The sequence below is a fragment of the Pan troglodytes genome, chromosome 2 (genome assembly GCF_028858775.2).
Source record: "Pan troglodytes isolate AG18354 chromosome 2, NHGRI_mPanTro3-v2.0_pri, whole genome shotgun sequence".
In the NCBI taxonomy this organism is placed as follows: domain Eukaryota; kingdom Metazoa; phylum Chordata; class Mammalia; order Primates; family Hominidae; genus Pan; species Pan troglodytes.
The window spans coordinates 139,791,380-139,803,974 of NC_086015.1; the positions used below are offsets into that span (position 1 = coordinate 139,791,380).

The 12,595-nt window shown below is 35.3% G+C and overlaps 1 protein-coding gene across 11 annotated transcripts in view; it reads right to left on the minus strand.

Moving 5' to 3' along the window:
- The window catches only part of STAG1 (STAG1 cohesin complex component), a 408,398-nt gene that overhangs the window by 215,927 nt on the left and 179,876 nt on the right, over positions 1-12,595 (minus strand). For 9 of the 11 annotated variants that reach the window (XM_016942000.4, XM_016942001.4, XM_009446530.5 and 6 more), the window contains one exon: positions 10,237-10,333. The exons of the other annotated variants lie outside the window; for them this stretch is intronic. In XM_016942000.4, the coding sequence (XP_016797489.1) occupies positions 10,237-10,333 (97 nt within the window). The remainder of the gene's footprint in view (positions 1-10,236; positions 10,334-12,595) is intronic. 11 annotated transcript variants of the gene reach the window in all.

Consider the following 12,595-nt stretch of genomic DNA (forward strand, 5'->3'; position numbering starts at 1 on the left):
TTTGTAATCCTACTCAACAACATAAAACTAAAAATACTGGCAAGACTATCTATGAGCAAAATATGTGAAGCCATCAGAATTCTGTGACATCACCTGACTAAAGCATGAAAAGTTACAACTACTTCAGAGAAATTTGACATCATCCAGAAAAGTTGCATATCTTATAACCCAGCAATTCCACCCCTCAGTACACAAACTAGAGCATTTTGTGCATGAATACCAAATTAATATGTGCAAAAGATAGCTTTTAGTAACCACTGTCTGCATTACCCAAAAATTTCCTTCAAGAATGGGACGTATAAATTAACTGGTATATTCATATAAGGTATACTTTACAGTAGTTCTCAAAATGGGGTAATTTTGCTTCCCAAAATTGAACACTGGGAAACTTTGGCAGACATTTTTGCTTGTTACAACTGGAGGAGAGGGAGAAAGAAATGTGCTACTGGCATCTAACAGGTAGAGGCCAAAGGCACTTTATATTCAGTCTTCTGTATATATAAGATGTCACAATTTAAAAGGATTTAAGAAAGATAACACTGAACTATCTATCTATCTATCTATCTATCTATCTATCTATCTATCTATCTATACGTACACATTGTACAGGTGAGGAGGTAAGAATTCATTAAAATAGATTGCTAAAGAGAATACTGATTAATATATAATAAAGCCATATAAGCACTTGTTAGTTTCTATCCCCCAGATGCAGATACTAAAACAAGGATGCCAGTGCAAGTAATTTATTTAGAAGGACAACCCACAAAATACCAGTAATGCAGTAGAGACATGAAACAAGAAAAAGAAAAATAACAATTAAAAAAAAGCAGACAATAAAGAGTATGTTATCTAGCCAATTACAATTGTAGGTAACTGGAGCCTAATTAAGCTCCTTGAGAAACTGCAGTCAGAGTAGGCCATGCACTTCAAAATGATCCCACTGATAGGCAAAGGAATTGGGGTATTTATACACTAACTCCCGGTCAGTCACTTGTTAAAGCCATGGTGCCCAAACTGTGCACTGAGATGTCCTTGGGGACTCACACAAAATGATATGGGCAATGTGGATATTTTAAATATTCAAAGGAAAACAATACAATATTTGATATTTGTCAAGTACCACAGGAACTATTAGCATGAGGCAACTTGCAATCTCAACATCTGGTCCTTTATTCCTGTTGATAATGCCCTATCTTTGAGAGGCTGAGTTTCAACAAGGGCTATCAAAAAACCAATATAAAACAGGAAATGAAGATAATTTCAAAATGTGAGAAGCTATACAATGCCCAACACATCTGTACACACATTAGTAAGTAACTGCAGTTATTTGAGACATGAATACAATTTTTTTCAATTATGTATGTCATTTTCTAAATGGCTACTAAGTTGTGAGGACCTAAATAAATAGTTTGGACCTAACAACTTCCTGAAAAGAAGGTTAGGTATTTCTTTTGGCTTACAGGTGCCATGAAAAAATCACGAGATGCTAATTAGCCAGCGAACTGGGTTAAGTTCAGGAACTCTTAGATTAAGTGCTCCTAGGTGATTAATTCTCTGGCAATTCTGCACTCCTAGAAAGCCCTGAGGCATCTGGAACTTCTCTGTTAGGCACAAACAGAGCAAAATAGAAACATTCCTTGTTATATTCAACTAAGAAAGAAGGTTGCTTTTAACCACCAACTTTCAAGTTTGATCAACAACCCTTATTAAAAATAAGCACATCTGTCAAGGAAAACTACTTATCAAAAACCATATATTTCTGAAATTAGTTATGTTTAAGTACATACCAAAGTAAATATGTACGTGTATCAACAAGGTATACTTTGAATATATGGAGAACATATCTTCATTTTGCTATGCATAATTCCCTGAATACATGCTATAATTCTGTGTTCTTAGTTCTCTCATAACTTATTCCAATAAACACTTATGAATTTATATAGCTTTAGAATGCAACTCTAAGTCAACAGTGTTTAAATCAACTTTACCTTTGCATTTTTCCCACTTCATTGATACTGAATATATCTATTACTACTACATATTGAGTTAGCCAATTCTGAGGTTTCCAATGGTAAACAGAATTCACTCCAGCTGGTTCAAATGAAGAGACTACAGACGTTTCAGCAGAGTTAGAAAAACAACTATGGGTGCTAATGCAACTTGAGATAGCTAAATTAGAAAACCAATACTGCACCTTAGGGCTTGGCTCAAGAGCCAAGATGAGAAAATAGTGATAATAGGGATACTGGAGCCAGTGAAGGAGGAGCTGTTCATACTATTCACTCATGAAAAGATGTTCCACTTTGTTTTGTCATTGTTGGTGATACCACTTCTACCCGGGAACTTGGGTGGGGACGGGGCGAATTGTGATTTTTTTTTTTTTCCTGCCTTTCCTTGCTCTCTTCCCACTTCAGGTCAATTTTTAAAACACTCTTTTGGTCCTTGGTTCTTACGCAGCTTTAGGGGAAAATGGGCTCACACAGTAAAATGCCAATCTAGATTTTGGATATTAATGTGCAAGACAAGGAGTCCTTATAAAATGCAAATCTTATCTCAACATATATTAGAGATAGCAGCCTTTGTAATACAAAAAAATTTCCCCCACTTGTCCCTTGTTGTTTGACTTTCCCTATAATGTGTCTCCATCTTACAGATTTTTTGTTTTCTTATGTCATTTATGAATCTTTGCTAACTTATAGATTTTGAGTCAGTTAATTGTGAGTCAGTTAATAAAAAGGTCTTCCCCACTCCGTGGTTATAAAGGAATTCTTAGTTTTCATTGAGTGCTTTTATTATTTTTCTTTGTATTTGTTGTTTGTTTTTGCCCTTAAACTCTTGATGCACTGGAAATTTATCCTGGTTTACACCATCACAGTGAAATGTAAATCTGAAAGAATTTACCCCCTCACTTTTGTCTTGAAAAGGAGGTCTTTAAATCTTCTAACTGGCTGTAGGATAGTAATTTTTCTCTATAAATTCTGTATCTCAATATATTATGGAATTATTTTATTGCTTATAATAGTTTTGCAAATTGATTCTCCTGAGTTTTCTAAACATGCAATATTATTTTGAATAACATCATTTTAAAAACAGTGATCATAATTACTTTTTATTGTCCAAATGTGTTGGCTTGCACATCCAATATAATGTTAAATAAGAATTGTGAGGCTGGGTATCCTTGTCTTGACAGTGACAATGACTACTGGTTTCCCTTGAGCATGACGCTGGCTTTGGGGTTAAAACATTTTTTTTTTCATTTTTGTACTCTGACATAATTTTAGATTTACAGAAAAGACAGCAAAGTACAAAGAACTTCTGAATACCTTCCACCCAAATTCTTCAGATGTAAACATTTACATCCGTTTTATCCTTCTTTCACTCTTCATATACAGATGCATTTGTTCTGAATAAGTGTTTAGCTACAGACATGATATTCCTGTACTCTTTAATATTTCAGTGTGTACTTCCCCCAAATAAACCTATTATACAACCACAGTATAGTACAATGTTCCAAAGCATAAGATTTAACAATTGATACTATATGTATGTTCTAATCCACAGAACTAATTAAGATTTCATAATAACGTCCTTTATGCCAAAAGAAATTCTAAGATCATGCACTGCAGCCACCTGTCACATTTCTTCAGTCTACTTTAAACAGTTTCTGAGTCATTTCTTTTTTTTTCAGACAGAGTTTCGCTCCTGTTGCCCAGCCTGGAGTGCAATGGTGTAATCTCAGCTCACTGCAACCTCCGCCTCCTGGGCTCATGCGATTCTCCTACCTCAGCCTCCCAAGCAGCTGGGATTACGGGCACCCACCACCACGCCCGGCTAATTTTTGTATTTTTAGTAGAGACGGGGTTTCACCACATTGACCAGGCTGGTCTTGAACTCCTGACCTCAGGTAATCCGCCCAAAGAAATTCTAAGATCATGCACTGCAGCCACCTGTCATGTTTCTTTACTCTACTTTAAGCTAGAACAGTTTGAGTCATTTCTTTTTTTCTTTTTTTGAGACGGAGTTTTGCTCCTGTTGCCCAGGCAGGAGTGCAATGGTGTGATCTTGGCTCATTGCAACCTCTGTCTCCTGGGTTCAAGTGATTCTCCTGCCTCAGCCTCCCAAGTAGCTGGGACTGCAGGCGCCTATCACCATGCCCAGCTAATTTTTGTATTCTTAGTAGAGATGGGGTTTCACTACACTGGCCAGGCTGGTCTCGAACTCCTGACCTCAGGTGATCTGCCCTCCTCAGCCTCCCAAGGTGCTGGGATTACAGGTGTGAGTCACCACGCCCAGCATTTCTGACTATTTCATGACACTGACTTTTTTGCAGAGTACAGGATAGTTATTTTGAAGAATATAACTCAATTCAAGCTTGTCTTATGTTTCTTCATGAGTAGATTCAGACTATGCACTTCTGGCAAGAATATTACAGAAGTGATGTTGAGTTCTTCTAAGGGCATATCAGAAAGCACATGATAGCAATTAGCTCCGTAACTTGCAATGTTTGCTTTTATCATTTGTTAAGGTGCTATCTATCAAGTTTCTACATTGCAAAGTTTCTATTTTACCCTGTAAATAGTAGATATCTTTAAAGGAGACATTTTGAGACTGGGTAAATATTGTGCTCTTCATCAAACTTCTCCCCGACCCCACTAGTTTCACAGCCCACTTACTGAGTTCCAAAGTTATGCTGGTTAGTAATTTTACACCTTTCAGTGTGGTTGTTATGGTGTAAAGGTTATTTGTTCTGTTTGTATTCATTTTTAGGATATTCTCCCTCCATCTTTGTTGATTTTGTTTTCTTGGGGATTTGAAATATTAAGATAGCTCCAAAAGTCAGGACTATTCAAAAACTATAAAACTATATTCAAATTCAGTATCATTCCCTCACCTCAATTCCCTCTAAACTTTCCGACACACACACACACACACACACACACACACACGCATGCACGCACGCACAAACTCTCTCTCTCTCTCTCTCTCGCGCGCGCGCTCTTTAGGTAACCAATCTCGTTACCGTCAGGTTTTTCTTTCCTGTATTTCTTTTTGGTGAAATGAACCCTTATATTCCCTGCTTTCTTACAAAAAAAAAAAAAAGTTGCATACTGTAGATATTATTCTGCAATTTTTATTTTGCCCTAAAAACATATCCAGAGAAAGGCCGGGCACGGTGGCTCATGCCTGTAATCCCAGCACTTTAGGAGGCCAAGGCGGGTGGATCATGAGGTCAGGAGTTCAAGACCAGCCTGACCAACACGGTGAAACCCCATCTCTACTAAAAGTACAAAAAAACTTTAGCTGGGCATGGTGGTGCGTGTCTGTAATCCCAGCTACTCGGGAGGCTGAGGCAGGAGAACTGCTTGAACCCAGGCGGCGGAGGTTGCAGTGAGCCGAGATCGCACCACTGCACTCCAGCCTGGGTGACAGAATAAGACTCTGTCTCAAAAAAAAAAAAAAGAAAAAAAAAATACAGGGAAAATCCCTACTTCCATTCACAGACATCTTCCTCATTCTTTTTTACAGTAGCACAAAACTCCAACATGTGACTATCCTACAGTTCATTCAATCATTGTCTTATATATGAACATTTGGATTGTTTCCAATATTTTCCAGTAACAAATAATGTTGCATTAATTTTGTGTACCTATTTTCTTACTGCTGAAGGTATATATTCAAGGTAAAATCCCAGAAGTAGGATGGTTGAGTCAACAGATAAAACATAAATATAGATTTGGTAGATATTCCTGGATACCTTTACAAAAGAGTCTATCAATTTGTATTCTAACCAACAATGTAACAGTGTCTGCTTTCCCCCGCCACAGCCTGAACAACAGAATGTTGTTATGATTTTAAACTTGTGCCAATCTGATAGGTAAAAAGAAATGGTAACTAAGTATAGTTGTAATTAGTAAATCCCTTTTGTAATAAGTAAAAAATGTTTTCTTTTCATATGTTCTAAGATATGTTTAGTAATGTCTCATAGGTACTTAGGTCTATGTCAGGATTTTTATTATATTCTACTGATGTAAAAGACAGTGTGCTTTCTTTATAAATCATATTAAGAAAATATGCTTCTATGCCCCTTTAACAAAAATGTTTTAAGACCCATTTTGTCAAATGTCTTTTCAGGAACTGTAAAGGTAGTCAAAAGAAAAATGGGCAAAGGATAGGAACAAAGAATTCAAAGAAAAAACAGTAATGGTTCTCAACCCTCATTCATTAGAGAAATACAAATTAAAACCAACCCATACACAAAAATTAACCATGGATTAACAGCCTAAATATAAAATATAAAATCCAGCCCCCAGATTTGTGAGCAATCGCCATTAGAAGGAAACATAGAGGTAAATCTTCATGACCTTGAATTTGGCAATGGATCCTTAAATTTGACATGTGTATAACGAAGGAAGGAAGGAAGGAAGGAAGGAAGGAAGGAAGGAAGGCAGGCAGGCAGGCAGGCAGGCAGGCAGGCAGACAGGACGGAAGGAAGAAGGAAGGGAGGAAGGAAGGGAGGGAGGGAGGGAGGAAGGGAGGGAGGAAGGGAGGGAAAGAGAAAGAGAAAGAAAGGAAAGAGAAAGGAAAGAGAAAGGGAAGAGAAAGGAAAGAGAAGGGAAAGGGAAAGGGAAAGGGAAAGGAAAGGAAAGGAAGAGAAATCAGACTTAATAAAATGTAAACCTATTGTGCACCAAAAAACATCATTAAGAAAGTTAAAAAGACAACCTAGAGAGCGGACAAAAATAGCTGAAGTTAAATACTTGATAAAGGTTTGGTATCCACAATATATACAACTCATCAACAAAAAGACACATAATCTAATTTTAAAATGAGCAAAGGACTTGAATGTATATTTCTTCAAAGAAAATACAGACATGTCCAACAAGCACACGAAAAGAAGTTCAAGATCATTAGGCATTAAGTGCACACAAATTAAAACCACAGTTAGATACCACTACATACCCAGTAGGATGGCCATAATTTTTAAAACTATAAAATAACAAGTGTTGTTGAGGATGTAGAAAAATAGGAATCCTCATACATTTCTGGTGGGAATATAAGATGGTGCAGCCACTGTGGAAAATAGTTTGGTGGTTCCTCAAAAAGTTTAAACGGAATTATTATATGACCTAGCAATTCTACTCCTAAGAATTTACACCTCAAAAGATTCAAAAACGGCACTCAAACAAGTATTTGTTCACGAATGTTCAAAGTTGCCATATTCACAATAGTCAAAAGGTGGAAACAACTCAAATGTCCTTCAACAGATGAATGGATAAACAAACAGTGATATATACATACGATGGATTATTATTCAGCCCTAAACGAAATGAACTACTGATACATGCTACAACTTAAATGAACCTCAAAAACATGGTAAGTGAAAGAAGTCACACACAGAAGGTGACATATGGTGTGGTTCCTTTTATATAAAATGACCACGACTGGCAAATCCTCAGGGACAGAAAGTAGATTCATGATTGCCAGTGATGGGGGAGAAAAGAACAAATAGTGATTACCTAACAGGTATAGGGTATTTTCCTGGGGAGATTTTTAAAGTTTTGAGAAAAGAGAGAGGTGGTAACTGCTACAATGGATTGAATGTTTGTGTCCTCCCAAAATTCCTATATTAAAATCCTAACCCCCAAAGTGATGGTATTAGAAGGTGGGACCTTTGGGATGCAATTAGGTGATGAGTGGGACCCTAATGAGTGAGATTAGTGCCGTTATAAAGGGGACACCAGAAAACGCTCTCAACCCTCTTTTTGCCATGTGAGGGTACAACTAGAAGTTAGTATTCTGCAATGTGGAAGAGAGCCCTCACAAGAACCAGACGATATTGAGACCCTGATCTCAGACTTCCAGCCTCCAGACTTGTGAGAAATAAATTTCTATTATTTGTAAGCCACCCAGTCTATGGTATTGTTACAGCAACCCAAAGTAAGGCAGCTGCACATTTATGAATGCCCTAAATGTTACTGAATTGGTACACTTTAAAATGCTTACTTGTATATTACGTGAACTTCAAAGCACTTTTAAATATCAGACTGAAATATTATCTTCAAATCATTCTGAAGACTAATCCAAAATCTTAATACACTTTGTTGAAAAGGCTAAGAAAAAAAAGACATTTTAATATATCACTGATGAGAGTATAGAGGAGTACAATTCCTATAGCTGACGATTTGGCAGTATCTAGTATAATAACAAATGCATTTACCTACAGACATTCTTTATAAAGACCAAATAAGGTATACATAAAATTACTCATTACAGTACTCTCTGTAACAGCAAAAGACTACAAATAACACACTGGTCTTTTAATAGAAGTCTAGTTAAATAAATTATTGTACATATACACAAAGGAATGCAATGAGCCTGTGTTTTTAAAAATGAAGGAGAAAGGTCTCTACACACTATTATCTTTTGTGTACGACAGGTGAGGTGGAGAAGGAAAGAATATACATTCCTACCCTATAGGTATGAAAATTAGATAGATGGACAGACAGTTAAGTTCAACAAACTAGTTAAGAGCAGTTAACTATGTGTAGATGGATGGGAAGACAGAAAGGCAAAGACTTCTTATTACACAACTTTTAAACTTTTTTATTTTGAACCATGAAAATAAATTTCAAAAGGAAAAATTTTAAACACTATTAATTGCTTTCAAATTAAAACCCAATCCAACAGGTCTGTTGATTAATAGGACTATATGAGAAAATTTATATAAAGCACATCATCAGTGCTTGCCTCACCTACTTTAAGGCTGCAAAATGAGCAAACTCTCTTACTTTCAAATAGTCTAATCTCTTGCCAATCCTCACTCATCTCCATGCTCTACAATTCAGCCACAGAATCCTCTACGTCCCGGACTGAACCATGCTTTCTTGTCTTAAGGTCTTTTTGCATAATATGTTACCTTTTGCCTTTCTCATCCTTCTAACTTCCTTTTACTCATCTTTAATCTCACATCAGAGTTTACTTTTTGTAGGATATACTTTTTTACAACCTCCCCACATTCACACATATATACAGAGACACACAGCCTGGGCTGCATCAGCATCCCTTGCTTTCTTGTTATTCCCACAGTGTCTTGTGGCTGGGGACACACACTCCAGGTGACACAGCTTGACTCTCAATCTTGAGTTTCACACTTGCTAACTGTATGATCTGGAATAAATTTACCTAAACCCTTTCATCCCAGTTTGCAATCTACAAGATAAAGATCAGATCTGCCTGATGGGACTGTTAACAAAGATTAAATGAGCTAATGTATGTAAAGCACACAGCTTGCCACATACTAAACAGTCATTAAATAGTAACCAGTTTTATTATACTTATCATGGCACCAAGCCCTTTGCTGGACTATTAATGTATTTCCCCTCTTTGTTACTCACAATGAAGATGCCTTTAAAAATTACACATACTTTAACACTTTTTACAGCAGAGACTGCCTTGATAACTTCTGTATACCCTGGTGGAGTATCTCGTATAAGGTTGGTGCTCTGTAAATATTTGATAAACTACTCATGTCAATATGGTAAGTGATAACTTGTACATAAATAAACAAGCCTTCAAGAAATCAATTTGGTCAGTTATCTCAATTAAAGATTACTATTCTTCTGTATTCACAAGCAGAGAATGGTGATTTAACAACTCACTTCCCCCCATGTAATACAAATTAACCTGTTAAGATTTATCTAGAGAAGAAAAAGATCTAGCAGTTATCTCCTAAAATGATAAAAATAAAATTACACTTTAACAAACTGTCTTACAATTGTAAACTTAAGACACCTGATTCTGCTACTTGTGTTACTTTAAGAAAAGTATTTAAACTTAACTATAAAATGAGTACGAAATACTGGCAGGGATATAAAAGAATGAATGCTAGCAACTAGCACACTTCCCAATATGGAGCATACATACAAATAATATGAGTAAAAATTATAAAAGCCTATGATCTAAAAAATCAATTCATGAAACTACTGAACGAATTTCAGATTTCCTCCCAAAATTTCAAAAACTATATAAATGTGTTACTTTATAGGAGCAAAACTGAACAAGAACAAAAATGGAATATCCTTATATAACTTACCAATAATATTCTCTATCAGAAAAAGATTAGCAGATAATCTTTAATTTTAGGGTAAATTATATACGACTAGTGGCAGGTGAAGTAAAAGTCACACTGCTGGACTGACAGGCTCAATGTACATCATTTATTTCAACATTCTGTACCTCGACATCCTGAACACTGGATAAAAAAGTTGATTAAATCCAGAAGTGCGATGTCCCTGTCTTGTTTATATGATTCAATCCAGTCATCCACCACGGACTGTGGAAAAAAAATATAAAAATGAAAACTTCAAAAAAATTTGATATTATAGCAAATAAATTTTCAAAAAAGTTTGTGTGTTTGTGTGTGTTTCTATCTGAACGAGAAAGTTACTTACCTGAAATTATTTCTCTGTAGCCTAATAAAAGTAGAGACTCCCTTATTTTTAAAGGCCAATAAAAAGTGACTTACTAGGTTTCAAAGATTTGTTTACAATAGAATCCAAAACAAACCGGACCTTACCAATCCCATTAAGTCCAATAATTATTAAGCAAGTATAGATAATATTCAAACCATATTAAGAAAATGATAAAAATTAACTTCACTTTTACACAGATACAAACTTTCTGAGTTATCAGAAAGCATAATCCACCAGTAGTGCATAAAAAGAATGCAAATAATAAGAGGCATTTTTTCAAGAGTACAAGAATGGCTTAATATTAAGAAATCAAATAACTGAATTTATCAACAAAGTGAAAAAGAAAAATAAAACAATTATATATCAAATCAGATCTCAAAAACGTATCTGATAAAATTCTGTAGCCAATCCAAAAAAAAAAAAAAAAAAACTTTCTAGGAAAATTAGGGTTCAATAAAATCTACTTAAAGGATAAAAAGACTAAAATATATTTGTTGTTGAAATACTTAAGATATTTCAACTAATTAAAGAACAAGGGAAGGATGCCCCTCTAACCATTCAACCCAGGGTTGAAGTCTTTAGTTAATGCAAAAGTTAGCAAAATTTAGTAAAGACAATTCTCCTTTCCTACAGTTGATAAGAAAACCCAGGAGTCTCTATTAAAGTGATTCAAGAGATTAATAATAGGAAAATTTGACAAGGTAGCTGACAAGATAAATATACAAAATAACTTAATAGTGCAATAACTAGAAAATATAAATGGATTAGTAGCTTGTTCACAACGAAAAATACCTAAGAATAAATCTAAGAGAATTTTTAATAAGGAAAATTATTAAAACTTACAGGATATTAAAAAAAGACTTCAACAAGTATCATATTCTGAATTTAAAAAAAGATTTAGTGTTGTATCAATAAAGTCTGAGAGTCTTGCCAACTTACAAGGCAAATTTATTGTAATTCCAGTTTGCATTCCAGTGGGCAGGATTGTTTGAGATTTTCTTGGGCAGAGGTAGGGATCAGAGGAAATGTATAAAAATGTAAATTTTAAAAAAATAAAATTTTGTGTACTAAGGTATATTTATATACAGTAAAATGCATTAATCCTGTTATACCTTAATTTTTATAAATACATACACCTGTGTAACCACAACCAAGATGAAGATATAAAACATTTCCACAACTAAAACAGGCTCCCTTATGTTGCTTTCCAGTCAGTAACCATCCCCAGCACAAAGGGTAATTATTATACTGATGCATATTACCATGAATTAGTTTGACATGATATTGAAACTCATATAAATGATATCATCTTTTTTAATTTTTTTCAAGCAAAGTTGTATTGGTAAGATTCAGCAGCATTGTTATGTGTATTGGTAATGCCTTTTTTGCATTGCTGAATATTATTTCATTGTATGAATATACCACAATCTATCACCCATTTTACTGTTGAGGAATATGAGTACTCTTTGCAGTTTAGGGCTATCACAAATAAAACTGTTATGTACACACATTTTGATGAATGTAAACATTCTTTTCTGTATTACAGACCCAAGAGCAGATTTGTTAACACACATTACACACACGCATCAAGGCTTAGTAGATAATGCCAAACAATTTCTCAAAACAAGTTGTAATAAATCACACTTCCACCAGCAATGTATGACATCCAGCAAGATGTGAGATTTTCAGATGCTCTACATCCTCACCCAAGACTAGGTATTGTCAGTTATTTTAATTTAGCCCATTCTGATTAAGCATATCCCTTCTTCAATGACCTTCCATTGGGGAGAACCACTTTCCCTTCCTCCAAGTGAAAAGAGAAGACTTTCTATACATAATACTGTTTCACTGTCTCATCACATTAGTGTCTGGGGGGTTTTGTTTTTAAAGTAAAGAGAAAACTAGAAAGAAGATTATGGTGGTAAGAGAGGGTCAAGAAGAAAAGAATACCATGGTATCTGGGCAAGGTTCACCTCTGCTGAATAATGTGTCAGGCTCTGCAAGCTCAGGATGATGGTGAAAACTAGAAGTGAATAGAGCAGATTAAGAGCAACTTTTAGACTCAGGACTGAAGCAGAAATGCTTTGCAACCTAGGTAACAAAGTGTGGCATAAAACTGAAGT